The following is a 20492-nucleotide window of genomic DNA, read 5'->3' on the forward strand; positions in this document are numbered from 1 at the left end:
GGGGCGAGCAGGGCGGGCGGTGGGGAGAGGCCGGGGGTCAGCTCCGGGGCCGCGCGGGGGCGAGCAGAGCGGGTGGGGGGGGTTGCGGTCGGCCGGGGGTCTCACCGTGAAGCCCACAGGCGTCTCCAGGGCCGTGCCCGGCCGGGGCTGGCAGCTGACGTGGTAGAAGGTGAACAGCAGGTGGTGGTTCTCGGTCACACAGGCCGGGAGGCGCAGCTTGAACTCCTCGTAGAACTCTGGGGACCTAGCAGGCGTTCTGCTGGGGGCTGCGCGCCCCCCTGCCCTGCCCGCCCCTCCCGTGCGTGCGACCCCAGTGCCCCCTGGCCCCACTGTCAGCCCCCTGCCTCCAGTTCCTGCATCAGCTCTCCCGGAGGCGGCCTGCCGCCCCTGCCCCCGTCCCTCCTCTGCCCTGTCCTGTCCTTCCTCTGCCCGATCCCTCCTCAGTCCCCATCCCTCGGTCCCCGTCCCCTCCTCTGTCCCCATTCCTCCTCTGTCCCCGCATACTTGTTGTGATAGACCACCGGTGTGAAGGCCTCCCGGGTGAATTCGCTGCAGCTGGACTTGCCGAAGATGACCTGAGGGAGGGTGCGCATGAGGGCCCCGCTGGGACATCCTGCCCAGGATGCCCCGCCGTCCTCCCCGGGGCCCGGCCTCTGACCGGCAGGGCCTGGCTGGGGTCCTCGCCCGCCATGTACTGCACGCGCACGGTGAGGTTGCGCACGGAGCCCTGGCGGCTGCTGAAGTTGAGGCAGTGCGGGTACACGTACAGCAGGTTCCTGTGGGAACAGGGGGGCATCAGGGGGACAGGGGACGCTGGGCTGCCGGCACAAGCCCGGCCTGGGACCCGGGGGACAGCGGCCATGCAGCTGGGGCACAGAAGGCTGGGCAACTCTGGGCACCAGGCGGGAGATGCGACTGGCAGGGCGTGGGGGACAGATGGACACCCTCAGAACATAGAGGGGCGACAGCGCAGACGGTGGGGACACAGAGGGACTTTGGGGCACTAAGGAGGCGTGGGGAGGGGCCAGACAGGGACGGGTGGGTGGTCAGCCTCGGGGTTCCAAAAAGTGCCCCAGGTGGCCACCTGCGTGACCAGCCCCTCCTGGGCTCAGGGGCCTGACCGCCTTTCCTCCAGGAAAAGGGATTATAGGGCCTGTCTCTCAGGTGGAGAAACTGAGGCCAGAATCAAAAGCAGGGCTGGGCTAACGTCAGAGTTCTGCCTCTCCCTCTCCCCCCGCCCAAGAGAAACTCTGTGTAAGCCCCACCCTCCCTCCGGGCCTCCAATTCCCCATCTGTATAATGGGGGTATTGAGCCCCCCTGCCCGGCTTAAACACCAGCAATGATAAACAGCGACAGCAGCAATGATCGTACCCGACGTTAATGTGGAGCCTGCCATATACTCAGTGTGAATGTGTCTACTTCTCTAAGTGACCGAAGTCGGGGGAGGGGGGATGTTACTCCCATTTTACAGGGGGGGAAATAGAGGCACGTGCCCACAGTCCACCAGGGAGCAAAATGGCACTTAGCATTGATCCGAGGCACATGTGGGTCCTGGAGCCAGGATGTATGGCCTTGGGAGAGTCTCTGCCACCTGTACCCTGCCCCCCCCATCCCCAGCTTTCAACCAGGCCAACACAGACGCCAGCTCGTGGCTCGTGGGTAGGGCGTGAGGAAACCTGGCACCATAACGGCAGCTGAAAGCCCGTCTGGGCACACTGCCAGCGCCAAGACCCTCGCTGTTACTATCTGCTGCTGCTGTCCTCTTCCTGCTGCCATCCCTCCCGCAGGTGGGGAAACTGAGGCCCAGAGCCTCCAGTTCCGCCACCGGAGCCCAGGCCGGTGCTTTGCTGGTGCCCGCAGTCCACACCTGGCCCCAAGCCCCAACCAGCATGATCTGAGCGTGGCCAAGCCCGATGGCCGCCTGATGCAACGGTCGCACCACCACCAGGCCCTTGCGCAACACGGGGCGCACAGCTGGCCGGTTAACGATTGACCGGGGGTTAAGGGGGTGTCAGGGCATAAAAGGTGGTGGCAGTGGCGCCGTGGCCGCACCCTCAGAACCTCAGCCATGCCCATGCTCACGCTGTGCCTACTCTGTGTCCTGGCAACCGGGCCCTGGCCCGCCTCTGCAGCCCCCGTGGGGAGCCTGGAGCCGGCGCAACATGAGGAGCTGACCCTACTCTTCCATGGGACCCTGCAGCTGGGTCAGGCCCTCAACAGTGTATACAGGGCCACAGAGGCACGGCTGACAGAGGCTGGGCACAGCGTGGGCCTCTACGGCCATGCACTGGGGCTTCTGGGGCAGGAGGTCAGCCGGGGTCGGGATGCAGCCCGGGAGCTCCGCACAAGCCTGTTGGAGATGCAGGTGGGCACTGCACGTGGGGCACTGTGGGGTGGATAGGAGTTTGCAGCAGAATTGTCTAAAGGAACCAACGCTCTGGGTTTGCCCAAGAGTGTGGGAGTCCCTGGAATACAGGGCTTCCAGTGTTAAAATGAGGCAAGTCCCTGGCAAATTAAGTCAAGTTGGTCATCCTACGAACATACTCTATTTATTGATCAGGTGGAAGAGGACACCCTGAAGCTGCAAGCAGAGGCCACAGCCCAGGCTCTAGGGGAGGCGGCCCGGGGACAGCAGGCACTCTGGGAGAGCATGCAGCGGCTGGAGGTCCAGCTGAGGGGCGCCTGGCTGAGTCATGACCAACAAGAATTTGAGGCCTTAAAGGTAAGAGGTTCCCAGGGTGCCTGGCTGGCTCAGTCGGTTAAGCAGTCGACTTCAGCTTAGGTCATGATCTCAGTTCGTGGGTTCGAGCCCCGCGTCGGGCTCTGTGCTGACAGCTCAGAGCCAGGAGCCTGCTTTGGATTCTATGTCTCCCTCTCTCTCTGACCCTCCCCCGCTCATGCTCTGTGTGCGTCTCTCTCTCTCAAAAATAAATAAAACATTAAAAAAAAAATGGTAAGAGGCTCCCAGCCTTGGTGGAGTAGGGACTGATTTCCCAGGCAGAACTTGCTTCTGAACCTTGAGTCCCCGCGACCTCCCCGGGTCCATCTCCCAGTGCCACGGCCTCCAACCTAGCTGACCCTGGGCCAAACCCCCACCCCGTTCCCATGCCTCCATTTCCCCATTTGCAAACAAGCATGACAACTGATGTCTCAAAGCAGAGACAGGGACTCGGCACAGATAAAGTACTCAGCAGGGGGTTATGGAAGTTACTCAATGAATGTATGCTGTCAGAGTCTCTGGTTCCATTCCTGGAGCGCCCAGGAACTCCCCAGCCCTGCCCTTCAATAACCCTTAGTATGCTTATAACGATCCCACGAAGCGAGTCCTATTTCATCCCCATTTAACAGATGGGGAAGTGGAGGTCAAAGGGTAGCAGTGAATGATTAGGCCCCACAGATACAGTGGAGGGGCGGACAGTGCCGGGCAGGGTCAGGGGACGGAGGTGAGGCAGCTTCAGCTGAGGTTTCTGTCTTGACCGCACAGGCCCACGCGGACAAGCAGAGCTACATCGTGTGGGCCCTCACAGGCCACGTGCAGCGACAGCGGCAGGAGTTGGCAGCACAGCAGCACCGGCTGCGTCAGATCCAGGAGAGGTGAGCCTGGCGGGGGCGGGATGCCCAAGGACAGCTGGGGAGCAGGTGCGCAGGGCTGCTGGGTGGGGACCCCTTGGCCTTGGCTGAGCCGGATCGCCCTCCCAGACTCCACACTGCGGCGCTTCCAGCCTGAGCTCGCCTGGGTGCAACTGAGGACCAGTCACACACCGAGGGACCTTCCGTGCCCCGTGCGGCCGGTGCACATGGAGCTGCCTGTCCACTGCGGTCGGCCAGGGGGCTTCTGACTACGGAGCAGAGACAGAAACAGGCGGGGACACAGGCAGAGGACACGGCCCCATCGCAGAGGGCCGGAGGCAGGACACGTGACCCTTCATGCGTACACCCCCCTCCCATTAAAGCGGAGTAGTGATATTTCATTCTGCATGTCTCTGTGCCTCTGGGAGAAGGGGTACCTTTGCAGTATGCATGAATCCCCCCCATTCGAGTGCCTGGCTGGGCCCCAAAAGCCGTACCTATAGCTGGTGTGGGGGGCGTAGACCTCACGGGCCGGGAACTCCAGGATCTCCTTGGTGGGCCGGCCCCTGGGGTCAGGGTACGGCTTGACATGAAGCAGCTCCGGGGAGAGGCAGAAGTGCGGGTTCTCGGGGGCCGGGGAGATGTCGATCTTGAGCTGGGCTGGGGAGGGAGAGGGGGTTAGCACCTGCTTGGGGACCCTCCCAGCCCAGCCCCATCCTCCCCGGGCTTCAGGGTCCAAGCTCTGACTTTCCCATGATGCCCTCTAGTGGCTGTCCTTCAGGTGCAAAGGCCAGCGGTCACCCTCTATTGCTGTATCTTGCCCCCGCATTTGATCACCTCTGCCCTGGGGACCCATGTCCCCACCCCCACCACGTCCCCCGTTTGACCCACTATCTGTCTTATTATGTTTCTTGTCGATGACTCCTATGAGAGATCCCGGAAGTCAGGGATCTGTGTTTCATGGTCACCACTGGGACCCCAGGGCCTGGCACAGCAGGTCCTCAGTGTGGGTTTGTTGAGCGACTGCTTGAAAGTGACCCCTCCCACTTAGAAGGTGTACCACGCACCAGTCACGGGCCGCAGGCGCCGCAGTAGAGAAGATGGGCGTCGCATGTCAGCCAGGAACTTGAAGAGGTCCTCATCACTGAGCCGCTCGGCTTCCTGAACAGGACAGGCCCACGTAAACTGGGTCCCTAGGGCCTGTGTGCCCACAGTGGGGTAACAGGGATTTGTGCCTGGGTACCCCTCCCTCTGCCCCACGGCCACGACACCTGCCTGCTTAAAGAAGTTGGTGACGGTTAGCGTGGCGGGGCGGAATCCCGAGAAGCTGCAGGTGTCATCCCCACTACTTGTCCGATCCTGGGGTCCCCGACGGCGGCGGTCCGTCCAGGCGGGTCGGCGCTCTAAGAGAAGTGGGGACAGTGATGGAGGTGGCCGAGATGAAAGAGAGGCCAGAGACACGGAGGTTCAACGTTGTACCAAGTCCAACCAGCAGAGGGCGCGCCTCCCTGCACCCAGTAGCCCCGCCCCTGGCCGATCAGCCCCGCCTCCTCACCGCCCTCGGAGTCCGAGTCGCGGTCCGTCTGCCCTGCGCTGCTCACGATGTTGGCCAAGTGCACGGCGGTCCAGGCGAAGGGCATGCGGTAGCGGCCCAGGCGGGTGCAGAACTGCTCGGCCGCCAGGCGCAGCTTCTCCAGCTTCTCTTTGTTCTGTGGGGAGACCCCACCCCCAACCCCCACATACTCAGTGCCCGCAGGCTTATAGAATCCAGGATCTGCCCCTGCCAGAGACCCCTTTCCGGCCCTGCGCAGCCTCCCGTGCTTACCTTGGCCGTGTCCACCTCCTTCATCACCATGTATGGCTCGCAGCACTCGCTGATGTCCCCCTGCTGCAACACCTTCTCCAGCTGTGGGGCAGGCAGGGCCCATGAGGCACTGCGGGGACCCCCACTTCCCACCCCATTCCCACCCAATCACCTGGCGTCCTCGTGGGCCCTCCGTCCAGCTAGGGCTCTCACTCCAGCACCTCCCATGGGGATTGAGCAATAGCAGTTGGCCTGCCCAGCCGGCCGCCCCTCCCCATCCTTTGAACCCACTCCAAACCCAAGTCTCCATATCTTCCCTACTTTTATACTGTTTTTAGTATAAACAGAGGCCACTCCAAGCATGGCTGGACTCCAATCGTGACCACCTGGAGGTTATGGGAGCCTGAGCAGGTCCCTAACCCGCTGTGTACTTGTTTCCATTCTGTAAAATGGGGACCCCGGCAACCCCCACTTCCTGGGGGCTGTGAGTATGAAAGGTGGGAATCCTGTGAGCCCTGACTGACCACGAGCAGTGCCTGCCTGTACGTGCTCCCTTAATCCCCTGAGTGTAACCTAATAGAACGTTTTGGGGGACGGAAATTTGAGATCGCTCCCAGCAACAGAAAATCTCACACAAATGTGCCAACTAGGTCTTTCTTCCCCTAACAAACCGAAAAACTCCCAACTTAAAAAAAGTTTCAAATGTTCACCTGCCTATGCCAGGACACTATTGCTTCCCAGGCCACCCTACTCGTGGGTCTCGGCCTGGCTTTCACCTCTCCATGGAAGCCCTCTGTGATTTCTCCCCCTTTGGGCTGTGTGAGGAGCCTCTTCTGGGCTTGCCCAGCTGCCCGTGCTTCCCCCACAACACCCCCATCACCCTTCTTGATGACATGTCCAGCTTCTTCATGAGAGCAGGGCCCACACTACGTTTACCATTATCTGCGTTTAGCATCATCAGCCCCCAGCCCAGCCCCCGTGAGCACCTTGATGACCAGGAAGATATCGGGCGAGGGGTAGGTCACGGAGAAGATAGCAGAGCGGGCCAGGGTGGAGATGGCAGGATGGGTGCCATGCGCCCGTAGCAGCCCCTTCACGGAGTCCGAGTTCAGGTCAAAGTAGAAGTTTTCTGAGATCTGGGGGACACGGACGGCAGCTGGGCCACCACCTCCGGGAAGCCCACTGCCATGCAATGAGGCAGAGGGTCGGGGTAGGAAAGGGAAGAAAGAGGCTCCTACCTTCTTTTTCTCCCGCACGTCATACAGGGCCAAGATGCCAAAGATGGGCTCAATTTCAATCTCAAACCTGCAGTGAACGGGGACCCTCTGGCAGAGTCTGTCTCTTAACACTCCCACCATCCATCACCCCGCTCCCTCCTGAGACCCAACCCGGCCTTGGTGCATCATGCGGGGTGGGGTGGGGGGCTTCTAATTTCCATTGGGCTACACAGAATTGCTGCTTACGGGCTTGCAGAAAGGCCTGTCCCATTTTGCAAATGGGGAAACTGAGGCACAAAGCCCCCCCCCACTCTAGTAACTCACACAGGACCCTTCCCCCCAAAATAGTGCCCCCCAATCGTGAAATTTGCAACAAATTTCTCTCCATCTCTCTCTCAAAAAATAAAATAAACATTAAAGAAAAAAAAACTTAAAATGTGACTCTCCCGAGTGTGCTGAAAACAAAATCCTGCAGGGCCCAGCACCGCCCACCTCTTGGCCTCATTCCACCCCCCACCTCGTCTCCAGACATCTCCCAGCCTTCGGGTGTGTCATGTCCTCCCCCCTAGACGGCCCTGGGTGGTCGTCCCACAGTTATAGGTCCTGGACACGGCAGGTAGTGACTGTCAAGGGACTGCATATTCCCAGCCCTAGTGCTCGGGCCGGGCAGCCCACCGGACCGGGGCCTCAGGCCACACCAGGGCCTCCTTTTCCTGCCCCCATCCAGGCAGGAACTCGGGGTGGGGAGGGGCAGGGCTGGGCTTGGGTCCAAGGCCACATCCTGTTCAGCTCCATTCCCACGCACTTCTGGCTGCTTCTGGGGGGGCTGATGTGGAGGGGGCCTCGGTCAGCTGGAAGCCAGGTCCAGGGTCACTGGCGCCCCCTCCAGCCTGGGTGCCAGCAGAGCGAGGACCAGATTCTGGCCTCCTAAATCACATGACCTTGGGCCCAGCGATTGCTGCTCTGTGCCTCGGTCTCCCCCCCCTGCGCCTACCTCACAAGGTCGTGGTGAAGATGAGGGGTCATACACGCACAGGGCTGGGAACACAGCCCGGCCCATAGCTGGCGCTTAAGGACCGGGTGGCTTTGAATAATGAGCAAAGGAAGTCTTATTTCCCACCTCAAAGCACATGGATGACCTTATGGGTCTTGGGGCCGCACACGGGGACAGTGTGGCTGGAGGAGCGGGCCTCAAGGGCGCGCCCGCACCACAACCCACTTGAGGCCTCGTGGGTCTGGAGGGACATGGGTCACACTTACTTCAGCGACAGACATTTGACCAGGATCCTCTGTCCAAAGTGCTCCCGGGGCGGCTCGGGGCGGCTGCAGCGTTCCACGGCCTCATCCTGCCAAGAACCGGGGAGAGCGGCTGGGACCCATCTGTCAGGAAGGGCTTGCAAAGCAGGGCCTGAGGCCTGCTCTGTCCCAGCGGGACATAAGTTTCTTTTGGTTCCTGACTCTGCTCTGGCACGTCCCGTGTCCCCAGGCCGGAATGCCTTTCTACCCTCCTTGGCATCGTCCAGGTCACGGCTTGGCTGCCACTTCCTCCCTGATCCGCTGAGGCCGAGCAAGCACCTCGTCTGGGGGCTCATGGCTGGGACACAGGGGGCCAGGTGAGGGCCAATTACCAGCCACTCATCATGACATCACTCCATCTGGCTTGCAATTTCGTGATAGGAGGGTCTCTCCCCCACTACTCTGTGACCTCTGAGGGCAGGAACGGAGTCCATCCTGGTCATGGCTGTGCTTCTAGCACTTGCCATACACGTCGGTCAAGCAAATACAGAAGTATACAGTAGGTGCCTACTCAAAGTTGGTTGGATAAACATAGATGTATACAGAAAACACTAGATTAATACTGACTGGACATATGTAGGGATATATACTAAGCTCCCAACAAATATGGTGAATAAACACGGGCGTATACAGTAAGCACTCGGCACATGGCTAAATGAAAACACAGGTGTATACGCTAGGTTCCCAATAAAAGTTGGTTGGGTAGGGGTGCCTGGCTGGCTCAGTCAGTGGAGATGTGACGCTTGGTCTCAGGGTGGTGAGTTCAAGTCGAGTCGGGCACAGAGATTACTTAAAAAAAAAAAAGTTTGTTGGAAAAATACAGGTATTGGAAACATATTAATTGCTTAAATGCTGTTTGATTAAATAAAGGACCACAGGGATACGTGGGGGGCTCAGTTGGTTGAGCATCGACTTCGGCTTAGGTCATAATCTCACAGTTTGTGGGTTCGAGCCCTGCGTCAGGCCCTTGAGGCCCGCTCCTCCAGCCACACTGTCCCCGTGTGTGGCCCCAAGACCCATAAGGTCATCCATGTGCTTTGAGGTGGGAAATAAGACTTCCTTTGCTCATTATTCAAAGCCACCCGGTCCCAATGAATGTTAGTTGGATAAATATAGTCATATAGAATAGGAGCTCAATAAATATGTTTGATTAAATTCTGTTTTTCTAAATTATTTTGGAGAGAGAGCATGAGCAGGGGAGAAGGGCATAGGAAAAGAGAGAGAATCTTTAAAAAAATTTTTTTACTGTTTTATTTTTGAGAGAGAGAGACACACAGAGTCTGAGTGGGGGAGGCTCAGAGAGAGAGAGGGAGACACAGAATTGGAAGGAGGGTCCAGGGTCTGAGCTGTCCGCACAGAGCCCGACACGGGACTTAAACTCATGGACCGCGAGATCATGATCTGAGCTGAGGTCTGACACTTAACTGAGCCACCAAATGCCCCCGAGAGAGAGAGACAGAATCTTAAGCAGCCTCCATGCTCAGCACAGAGCCCAACATGGGACTCGATCCCACAATCATGACCTGAGCCAAAATCAAGAGTTGGACACTCAACAGACTGAGCCCCCCAGGCGCCCCAATTCAATTGTCTGATTAAAGAGAAGACTATACAGAGGCACACATTAAGAACTGGGTGAATGAATACAGGGGTATATGGTAGGTATCCAATAAATGCTGGATGGATAAATAAAAGGGCATGTGGTAGGTATCCAATAAAAGGAACTGGATTAAAAACCGGCGTATACAGTAGGCATCAGTGAATGTTGGTGGGGTAACACACAGGGCCAGTTGCACTGGGCCGGCCTCAGGGCCTGTGTGGGCCTGTGGGCACCCACCTCGTCGGGGGCCGGGTACAGAGCCAGCAGGGCGCGCGGCCGGTGTTGTCGCCGCAAGGCCTCGTTCCGCCGGTCCACGTCTTCCGGGGCTGCGCGCTCCAGCAGTGACGGCAGCAGTGAGTCTGCCGCCAAGTTCCTCAGGTCGAAGATGCCGGAGGCCCCGCTGCTTCGAGGGGTGTCATCCGGGGAGCCTGAGGAGTGCCGGGGGTCATCCTGCCGGTGGTGAATGCACAAGCAATGAGCGCCTACTGGTTGCACCTTCAACCCACTCAAAGGAGACCGTCCTCATGCCCAATTTATGGATGGGAAAGCTGAGGGCCAGGGGTTGGAGCTACCACTACAAGGGTCACTTTGAGGCTTTGCTAAGCCTCTTTCTTGAACCTTCTGCCTTTCCTTTTACCACTGTTGGGGGGAAGCTACGCCTAAGCCTACCCATCCGGCCAATTAGAGCACAACAATATCTGCGGCTCCTGGGATTGGCTGCAAAGTAAGGCCGGGTCTGGGCTGGGCCAATGAGAGCCTTCCGTGGTGCTTTGCTCACTGTTGTCAGGGGAGGGAGAGGTCTTCCCAGGGCGGCTGTCTCCGGCTCAGGGCCCTGCCTTCAGCTCCCAGACTCGGCTGTGGTCAGAGCCAGACTACCCTGGTTCAAATTCCCACTCAGCTCTAGGACTCTGTGTCCCTGAACCCAACTGAAAGGCCCTCAGTTTCCCCACCTACATCTAAAACTAGTAACGATAGAAATGATAACAATAATTCTTGGTAGGATTCTCATTGGCATAAAGTTGGAGCCCAGTGAATGAATACTGGCTGACCAAGTTTAGCCTCAAGACCCATGAGGCCACTGACATTCTCTTAATCATGTTGCTGTGCTTTGTTTCTTTCTTCTTCTTCTTTAATATTTATTTTCGAGAGAGAAACAGAGTGTGAGCGAGAGAGGGGCAGAGAGAGAGAGAGATAAACAGAATCTGAAACAGGAACCAGGCTCTGAGCTGACGCGGGGCTCAGACTCACAAACGTGAGATCACGACCTGAGCCGAAGTAGGATGCTTAACTGACTGAGCCCCCCAGGCGCCCCCTGGCCTCGGTTTCTTATCAGCAAAATGGGTGTTGCTCGGCCTCACAGGATGAAAGATGAGGACCAGTATAAAGCCTTTCGTACACACTAGGCACTTAATAAATGTTTATAATTACTACCCTTCCCTTTTAACTCACGGGGCTGATACATTTCCTTTTGGAGTCCAAGCTGTTCAGGTCACTTCCCGTCACCTGTGACTGAGAGCTGGGGCCACAGCTCACACATACACCCCGAAGGTGACCCTTGCCCGGGGCTCCCTCACCGAGTCCTCGGGGCCGGACCTCTCGTCCCCAGAAGTGTCCTGCTCAAAGACCTGGCGGGTGAGGCCCTTTTGCCGCTCTCGCTGCGTCTCCGTGGTGACGGGGCTGTAGGCTGCGCTCAGGTGCTGGTACCTGGGAGGAGGCAGGGCTGGGTGGGTAGCGGGGAGAAGGCACGCCTGCCCTGTGATACGACAGGGAAACAGGACTGGTCCATGGGCTCTTCTGGGCTCTGACCTGGCCTCTTGCCCCTCTACCCCGAGCTGCCCAACACCCCCCACCCCGCCGGGGCCAGACCCACCTCCTGTGGGCGATGATCCAATCCTCTGTGTACGTCTCCACCGCGGCCCTCACCTGGGCATCCAGCTTTCTGCACAGAAGAAACTCGGTAAACAGAGGCAGGGCACGGTGCAGTGGCCTGGGGCGGGTCCTACCCTTCATAGAGATGTGGGCATGGAAGCTCAGAGAGGGAAGGGAGCTTGCCCAAGGCCACACAGCCCAGCCAGGAGTTGAACTTGGGGCCATTGGAGTTTGACGGGAAGCGGGTGTGGATGAGGGGCAGGGAGGTAGAACTGAGTCACAGACCCAGAGGTCGTGGGGCTGAACGCACCCATCCTCGGGGATCCCGGGCTCCGTGGTCCGGCATTCCCGGGGCTGCAGCAGCAGCTCCAGGTCATCAGCTGGGAACTCAGCCAGGTCCCGAAGCGGCCCGGGCTCAGCATCTGGGGGCCGGCTCAGGAGCACATCCTCGAAGTCCAAGGGCTCAACGACTTCAGTCAGTGGGACCTGGGTTGGAGCAAAGTGTCTGTGGCCCCTGCTCTGGGGTCTGAGACCAGGGGTGGGGGGCGGTGAGCTTGGGCTCGGGTAAGAGGGCAGTGGGAGCCATGGACAGTGTTGGAGCTGCGAGGACGGAGGTGGACGGTGACCTCAGACTCTACCCGCATCCCAGCTCGGCCCACCCCACCCCTCTTCCCAGGCAGGAAGTCACACCCGGAGCCTGGAGGGGCAGGGCTCTGCTGGAAGGAAAGGCTTGTGGGCCTCAGCAAAGAAAGACAATTCCTGAGGCTCCCTCCCTCCCTCTCCCCTGCAGCTGGAAGCACCTCCCATCCCCCACCCCGCTCCCGGTCCCCATCTGGGTGGTCCAGGCAGCAGGAGGTGGAGCACATCAGGGTGACCACCCACGGGGCTGCAGCCAGGGGACTGCCCTCCTTACTAGTGGGGAAAGAGAGTGGGGACAGTCCCTCCGGGCACTAGTGGGAGGGGTGGGTGTGACCAAGCCCGGGCAGAGGAGACCCCCACGGTGGCCAAAAAGCAGGATCCTGGAGGGGTTGCCTCCCAAGCACGTACCCCCAGGGAGCCGCTGCTACGTCTGCTGGAGTGGGGAGAGCCACTGCGCTCCCGAGACACCTGCTTCCGCACCTCCGCGGCCACCGTCCTGCGGGGACAGAAGGGGGCCACTGGGGACACGAACACTTGGGCAGCGGCACCTGGAGAACTCCACTTCTGGCCAATAAATCCCTTGTCTGGGACAAAAATCCAGGCCACAGACCAGGAGAATCTAGGCTTCAGGATCCACAGACCTCAGGCCTAGGGGTCCCCGGACACCCCCCTCACCAAGCTGGGCGGGGTGCTCCTGACCCCCACTAAGCACGTGCTCCCCGCAGGGCACAGCCAGGAGGGTCGCAGATCCTTCTTATCCCCAACACCCATCAGGGCTGGCCGGCCCCTGGGCCCCGGCTCCTGCTCCCTCATCTGCCTCCCATCCAGAATGTGCGCCCTGCCCCACCCCTGCTATGGGGCTGTGGACAACTTGCTCCTGCCTCCGAGCCTTAGTTTATCCATCTGTGCTTGAAGTGACCTCACAAGGCTGCTGTGAAGGGCCCAGCAGGGGGCTTGGCCTTCAGGGGGCCATGCGTGCTTTGCTCTCGGGGGTCAGACACAGGCCCGGCACGTCTAAGAGGCCAGCAGACTCCCAGGGCACAGCCAGTAACCAAGGTCCCTGTGGTGGCTTCTGGGGCCACCGGTATCTGTGCCCGCCTTAACAGGGAGGATGAGGGTGAAGAGGCAAGACCCATAGGGGAAGGGGGCCGGCAGAGGAATCTGGGACTGGTGGGGGGCAGAGGTCCCCCAGGCACGCAATTCCTTCAGCTGAGCTTAGAAGGAGGGGAAGGAGAGAGAGCCACCCGGTCATCTGGGGAAGACTATTCCAGGCAGAAGGTACAGAGGGTGCAAAAACTCGAAGGCTGGGCTCTGTGCTCCTAGACCCCTCGTCCCCACGGGGTCACTGTGAAGGCAGGAGGGCTATGTGTCCCCAAAAAGGTCCCAGCAATAGCCCTACACACAGTAGCTACTCAATAAATTTCTTAAATATTTATTTATATATTTTTGAGAGAGAGAGAGAGAGAGAGAGAGAGCACTAGCAGGGGAGGGGCTGAGAGAGAGGGAGAGGGACACACAGAATCTGAAGCAGGCTCCAGGCTCACAGGTGTGAGCACAGAGCCCAACACGGGGCTCGAACCCACTAACCATGAGATCATGACCTGAGCCGAAGCCGGATGCCTGACTCAGCCACCCAGGAGCCCCCTCAATAAATTTTTCTTGATGAAATGAGTAGATCTCTCCCAATCTTCCTCCTCATCCAACTTGACTAAGTACACTGTTAGAGCCCCAGACATTTTAGCTGTGTGGCTTTTGGCAGGTGGGTCACCCTTTCTGGGCCTCAATCCCTCTTAAAATTGAGAAGATAATGGCCTGGGTGTTTGGGCCTTACTCCCTTCTGTTTTCCACTTTTCTGGGTGCTTGGAAGTTTTCTTAGTAAAAAGCTATACCCCGGGTGCCAGGTGGTTCAGTCAGTTAAGCATCTGACTTTGGCTCAAGTCATGATCTCATGGTTCATGAGTTCGAGCCCCACATCGGGCTCTGTGCTGACAGCTTGGAGCCTGGAGCTGCTTTGGATTCTGTGTCTCCCTCTCTCTCTGTCCCTCCCCCACTCACCCTGTCTCTCTCTGTCTCTTTCTCTCTCAAAAATAAACATTAAAAAAAATTTGTTTGGGGCGCCTGGGTGGCTCAGTCGGTTGAGTGGCTGGCTTCGGCTCAGGTCAGATCTCACATTTGTGGGTTCGAGCCCCGCATCAGGCTCTGTGCAGACAGCTAGCTCAGAGCCTGGAGCCTGCCTCAGATTCTGTGTCTCCCTCTCTCTCTGTCCCTCCCCCTCTCATGCTCTGTCTCTCTTTGTATCAAAAAGAAATAAAACATTAAAAAATAATTTAAAAAAATAATAAAAAATAAATAAAAAATAAATAAATAAATAAATTTGTTTTTAGATTAAAAAAAAGTTATACCCCCAAAAAGCACTATACAGGGGCACCTGGGTGGCTCAGTCAGTTAAACGTCCAACTTCAGCTCAGGTCACAATCTCGCAGTGTGTGAGTTCAAGCCCCACATCGGGCTCTGTGCTGACAGCCCAGCCTGCTTCAGTGTGGGGGACCAGCCCACGCACCCCAGGAGACCAAATATTGTTTGAGGGTTATTTTTGCCTACTGGACCCCAACACTTCAGATTCTGTGTCCCTCTCTCTTTCTGCCCCTGCCCTACTTGCACTCCATCTCTCTCTCAAAAATAAATAAAATAAAAACATTAAATAAATAAATAAATAAAATTCAAAAGCACTTTGCTGATTGCAAACCTATGGGCCATGGGCCGCTGATGAAATGGATGCGTGCAGTGTAAGACAGGAGGGGGCCAGGGGGGACACAGGGGCCAACGGGGGTCATTTGGAAGCCTCTGGATTCAAATCTGTGTCGGTCAAACAGACTTGGAAGTGACCCTGACCCAGTGTGGGGGCCTCCATTCACTCGCTCTTCTGTCTCTGTGTTTGTTAATGGTCTCAGCATCTTGCTTCCATTAGTTGGAGTTTAGGGGGAGGTGATGGAGAAACTTCTAGGAAATTCAGAGGGTGTGCAAAACGAGGTATGCGACCTCAAATTCCCAAAGTCAGGACCGCCTCTTCTAGAAGCCTGGGCACACGGGGGCTGGGGGACAATTTATGAAAGATGCCAGGCCAGGCACCCGTCTGCGCCCTGGTCCCAGATGTCCGACAGCTGTTACCCGGAGCAGGGAGAGGGGAGGAGCAAGGGCCAGGCCACTGCATTTTGCCTTGGGCCTTGGAGAGATGTCCCCAGAGTGGAAAAAGGCCAGGTCCTCCACACTGAGGCCGCAGGAGCCTGGTTCCTGTGTCACAGGGCTCTGTGCTTGGGAGCTGGGTGAGCAAAGAGCAGCCTCTGCTCTCCAACCTCTGGGTTCAGGGCAGTACCCACACCTTCTTTCTTTCTTTCTGTTTATCTATTTTTGAGAAACAGAGCATGAGTGGGGGAGGGTCAGAGAGAGAGGGAGGCACAGAATCCGAGGCAGGCTCCAGGCTCTGAGCGGTCAGCACAGAGCCCGAAGCGGGACTCGAACTCACAAGGTGCATGATCATGACCTGAGCTGAAGTCGGACGCTCAACCGACTGAGCCACCCAGGCGCCTCAATACCCACACCTTACTGAACTGCTCTGAGTGCAGGGCTTGGTACACAGTAAGTGCTCACTTAAGGCTTGCTGTCACCATGTTGTCTCAAAAGGATCCTGAGAAACTGGAATTTCTGGCCCTGCTTTTTCTGCCTAAAGGGAGTGAGGCTCCGAGAGGGGTTGTAAAGCACCATGGGTCACAGAGCGGAACGTGGTAGGCGGCCAGAATCAAACCCCTGTATGGGCCAGGGTCTGCGCCCTCCAGCATCGGCATTCCACGCTGCCCGTGATGGGGAGCAGGGCCATGTACGGGGGCGCAACCTGCCTCTTCCGCGTCCACACTCACTCCCCACAGTGGTCCCATCGGCCCCCAGGTTTCGGCACCATCGAAACAATGCTGATCCTTGAGTCCATTCTGGGTGACACTCACCTCCGCTGCACGCCCACCTGGGGTCCTGCAGGCGCGTGACCATAACCCGCCCTCCCGGCACCCTCCTGTCTCACTAAGGGCAGCCCCGCTCTCTGGGGTGCCTGGGAGTCACCCCCACTTCCCCTCTCTTTCTCATCCCACATCAGATCTGCTTCAGATGCCCCCGTGGAGCACATTTTTTAAAAGGAGGCAGCATGTTGAGCTGAATTTAGTGGTTTTTCCCAGGAAGTGAGAGAAAACGCAAAGATCATGCTGCGCGTGAGATAAATCCTCCTACGGTGAAAACCGATAACTCTAGGTGACACTGTAGAGACACTCAGAGGGGAAAGATGAAGCAGGGGCATCACGGGAATTTAGGAGAGACAGTGGACCTCACCCCAAGGCTGACCAGATTAACAGAAGTCTACTCTCACAGGGGAGGAGGATAAAACCAGAACCAAGAACGGCATAAGCCTCCGATGTCATGTGCCCCCACTTGGGTAAAAAGCGAGGGAAGAGGGGCGCCTAAGTGGCTCGGTCGGCTACGCATCTGAGCCTTGATTTTGGCTCAGGTCATGATCTCGAGGTCCGGGAGTTCAAGCCCCGCATCAGGCTCTGCATTGACCGTGCAGAGCCTATGTGGGATTCCCTCTCTTTCTGCCCCTCCCCTGCTCTCTCTCTCTCTCTTAAAATAAATAAATAAGGGGCGCCTGGGTGGCTCAGTCGGTTAAGCCTCCGCGACTTCAGCTCAGGTCTTGATCTCACGTTCGTGGGTTCCAGCCCCGCGTCGGGCTCTGTGCTGACAGCTAGCTCAGAACCTGGAGCCTGCTTCTGATTCTGTGCCTCCCTCTCTCTCTGCTCCTCCCTGCTCATGCTCTGAATCTCTCTGTCTCAAAAATAAATAAAAAAACATTAAAAAAAAGAATAAATAAATAAAACTGAAAAAAGAAGAAAAAAAGGAAATTTAAAAAAAAAGCAAGAACAGAAGAGGGATCCTTATAAAACCACAGTGATTCCTCTTTACACCCACCCCCAGCCTTCCTGGGCGACCTGCCTGCCAGTGAGGATGTGAAGCGACAGGAACTCCTGTCTGCTGCTGGGGGAACCCCTTTGGAAAATTATCTGTAATTAGCAAGCAAAGCGGAAGGTTGAGCAATTTCAGGGAGGTTAGAGGAGGAAACGCACGGCGGAGAATGTTCCCGGCAGCCCGGGTCGTGATGGTCTCCCATGTTCATCGACAGAGGATCTGGCCGGGAATAGTATGCAGCGAGGAAAAAGGAGCGGCCCGGCCCCGGGCAATGGCACAGAGGAGCCCTCGTGCTTGACGTTGTGTTGGGTGACACCTGGCACACAGCACCGGACATCCCGCGGGATCCCGCTGAGGAGACGTTCCAAACAGGCAAACCCGGACAGGGAGCCAGCTCGCATGGTGAACACCGTGATGCAAATGAGGAAGGAGTAGGGGCCACGCTCAGGATGGCAGGTCCCCGAGGGACAGAACTGGGGGCAGATCAGGAGGGGCTGCAAGGCTGGGCGGCCCTGGAGACGGACACCACCCTTGTCTCTCCCCAAGTGACTCTTTTCCCCGGCATTTACTGTTTTGTTGCTGTTTTTTTTTAATTTTTTTTTAAAGTAAACTACCTTCAATGTGGGGCTTGAGCCCATAACCCTGAACTCAAGAGTCCCATGCTCCAGAGACTGAGCCAAACAGGGCCGCCACCCCTCCCCCACCATCTATAACTACTCTTTAAATTTTGCACTTTTCTCAATGCATGTCAAATGTCGCGATGTTTGGAAAAGATAAAAAAAATAGCAATCTGTGCACGTGCTCACGTTTGTACACGTGTCTGGGGACGGGGTGGGAGGGAGACGTCGCCTGAAATCCCAGGGACACCTGTGGAATTTAAAAGCACGTCTCGTCGCCCTCCCCCAAATCAGTGTTTCTTTACGTGGAAATGCCAACTGTCCACATCAGACAGGCGGGGGCAGAAGGAAGGTGCTCCTGTAAGATGTCTGGAAGAACTGGGGAGGGGAGGGCAGGAAGAGGTATGGTTTCTGAGATTGTTCTGAACTCTGGGGCCACACACTGTCCCCATAAGAGACCCTCGAGAGTGACTTAACGACGTTGAGTCCAGCTTGCAACAGTTAAACCTACGGGGTGCTCGGGTGGCTCAGTCGGTGAAGCGCCCAACTCTAGATTTCAGCTCAGGGTCACGGGATCAAGCCCCACGCTGGGCTCCATGCTGAGCTGGGGGCACTAGGTGGCTCAGTTGGCTAAGCATCCCACTTCAGCTCAAGTCATGAGCTCATGATTCATGGGTCCGAGCCCTGCATCGGGCTTTGCACTGACGATATGAACCCTACTTCAGATTCTGTCTCCCTCTCTCTCTGCCGCTCCCCCCACTCCCTCAAAAATACACACGTTAAAAAAAAAAGTATAAGAGAAAAGATTCTCTTTCCCTTTTTCTCTGCCCCTCCCCCACTCACCTGGGCACAGGTATGCGCTCCCTCTCTCAAAAATAAATACAATTAGTTAACTAACGGATCTTGACTCAGGTCATGATCTCAGGGTTCGTGAGATCGAGCCGCACTTTGATTCTTACCCTCTCTGTCTGCCACTCCCCACTCTCTCTCATATCATATAAACTTTAATTAATTCATTAATTAAAAAAGAATACTAAAATAAAGTAGTTACACCTGTCCACAGGCTCTGGCGACAATAGCAGGTAGCATTCCTGATGGGACCAGCATACAACAGACAGACCATAAGTGCCGGCCATTATCGCCATTCCATATTGTATTTTACTTTAAACAGCACAGGTGGAAAGATAACCAAGTTATACTGCATATAATAGCGTTCGTCCACACTCTTTACATTTATAAGAATTTGCGGTTTTAAGTCATCCCCCAAAAATCTTCTCTTTTTGTTCTTTTTTCCTTTTTTTTTGAGAATTTATTCATGAGGAAGCAGGGGACTATTTAATATTCGGATTAATGTGGCATTGTGGAATGAATGAGCGAAGGCATGATAGACGAATTTAGGTCCAGGTCCGAGCATATAGACCTGGGTGTCCACTAGGTTGCAACGGAGACCCTGTCAGAGGATGCCTGGAAGTCTTGAGCCATGTGCTTGTGGTTCACTGGGGCCCCAGGATCATCCTCTGCCCTTCTTACCGGGGGCTCTATAGTATCTATTCCCCAGGGCAGGACCCAGGACTTCTCTTACTTATTTCAGTGGAAGCCAGGACCCAGGGACAGAGACTGGGTGGCAAAGAAATGGGTTCAGAGATGCCGAAGGTGCAACACAGAGAGACAACTCAGGGACATAAAGTTATCAGAACGTAACTCCTGACACTAGGCTCCTGACACATGGCTACACCCCCGTGTTCAGAACACTTCATGACTCCCACCTGACTCAGGACACAAGTTAAAGTCCTCGCCACAACCCGCAAGACGCGACAAGATCTGCTCCCACTGTCCCCTTCCTTACTCAGCTCCAGTCTGGCTGCCAACCTCAGAAGACATACAAACACTACGCCTGCTCCTGCCCCAGGGCCTTTGCCCGTGCCTTCCCCGGTGTTTGGATTGCATTCCCCCCACGTTGGGCATGGATGCCTCCCTCACCTTCAGATCTTTGCTCAAATGTCCCCTTATCATCCCAGCCTTCCCTATCCGCCTCCCAACCTCTCCATCTCCTTCCCCTGCCTCATTTGTCCCCACAGCACTTATCACTGACGTATAATCTATTTTATTGTGGTACCCCTCCATCTATCTCACTGTATCTGTCCCCAAGGGTGGGATCTTTCCTTGTGTCTCCATCAGGCCAGCTCTGGAGCCGCAGGGTGACCTTTCACTTGGGCGTGGCCAAGACAGGTCCCCTGTGGAGAGGACCCCTGGGCAGCCTCTGACTGGCTATGGAGGCCAAGAGGGGGAGCAGCTCTTCAGCCCTCGGCTGACCTCCTCCCTCACAGGCTGAGTCTCTTACAATCTCCAATGACCACGGAAATGGATCCCCCAGCGCCTGGCGCCTGTCCCCTCCCCCGTCTGCCCACCAGCTGGTTCGGTCCCCAGCCCCCACTCCCTCCATTCAATCGCCCATCCATCTCCCGCGCTCGTCCAGCCGGTGCTGGGAGAGCCTGAAGCAGGGCTGGGGGCGGGGGGGGCATCCACAGCTGTCCCCTGCTCCCCAGACAGCTGGGCACGGGACGCTGACAGTGGAGGGGGAGAGCACGGGACACTTCTCGAGGGGCCTCAGAGGCCTCCGAGAGCACCGTCCCCGTCCCCAAATCCCGGCGCCCGGAGCAAGGCAAGAGCGTGGGTCGCAAAGGCCCCTCCCGCTCCCACGCCCTCGGGCTCGGAGACCTGGGAAGGACTCGATGGGGAAGCGCGCGGAGGGCTCCGGGGACCCACGCTTTCCCTGCGCCGCCTCCTCCAGGAAGCCCCCCCGGGACACGCCCCCACGCGTCCCACCCGGCTCCCGGGGCGAACCTCGGCTCAGCCGCCATCGCACCCGCAGCCCCGC

At 57.2% G+C, this 20492-nt stretch overlaps 2 protein-coding genes across 3 annotated transcripts in view; one reads left to right on the forward strand and one right to left on the reverse strand.

Annotated features, from left to right (window-relative positions):
- DOCK6 (dedicator of cytokinesis 6) overlaps positions 1–20492 on the reverse strand; it is a 44305-nt gene that overhangs the window by 22446 nt on the left and 1367 nt on the right. Inside the window, exons 2-19 of the mRNA XM_029916594.1 lie at positions 17328–17470; positions 12918–13091; positions 12402–12489; positions 11665–11840; positions 11356–11424; positions 11060–11189; positions 9723–9935; positions 7853–7938; positions 6614–6680; positions 6362–6511; positions 5397–5477; positions 5127–5280; positions 4847–4974; positions 4639–4732; positions 4069–4231; positions 659–776; positions 505–575; positions 106–244 (exon numbers count right to left, since the gene is read on the reverse strand). Of these exons, the coding sequence (XP_029772454.1) occupies positions 106–244; positions 505–575; positions 659–776; positions 4069–4231; positions 4639–4732; positions 4847–4974; positions 5127–5280; positions 5397–5477; positions 6362–6511; positions 6614–6680; positions 7853–7938; positions 9723–9935; positions 11060–11189; positions 11356–11424; positions 11665–11840; positions 12402–12489; positions 12918–13091; positions 17328–17470 (2244 nt within the window). The remainder of the gene's footprint in view (positions 1–105; positions 245–504; positions 576–658; positions 777–4068; positions 4232–4638; positions 4733–4846; positions 4975–5126; positions 5281–5396; positions 5478–6361; positions 6512–6613; positions 6681–7852; positions 7939–9722; positions 9936–11059; positions 11190–11355; positions 11425–11664; positions 11841–12401; positions 12490–12917; positions 13092–17327; positions 17471–20492) is intronic.
- Positions 2060–3972, forward strand: ANGPTL8 (angiopoietin like 8). Of its 2 annotated transcripts, none has more exons than XM_029916898.1 (4): positions 2060–2366; positions 2562–2723; positions 3486–3595; positions 3701–3972. In XM_029916898.1, the coding sequence occupies exons 1-4, from the start codon at positions 2070–2072 to the stop codon at positions 3726–3728; spliced, it is 597 nt and encodes a 198-aa protein (XP_029772758.1). In that variant the 5' UTR covers positions 2060–2069; the 3' UTR covers positions 3729–3972. The 2 variants fall into 2 exon arrangements, with proteins under 2 accessions (XP_029772758.1, XP_029772757.1); XM_029916897.1 differs by having other exon boundaries at positions 2065–2366; positions 3724–3972.

This window comes from Suricata suricatta, chromosome 12, assembly GCF_006229205.1.
Source record: "Suricata suricatta isolate VVHF042 chromosome 12, meerkat_22Aug2017_6uvM2_HiC, whole genome shotgun sequence".
Taxonomy (NCBI): domain Eukaryota; kingdom Metazoa; phylum Chordata; class Mammalia; order Carnivora; family Herpestidae; genus Suricata; species Suricata suricatta.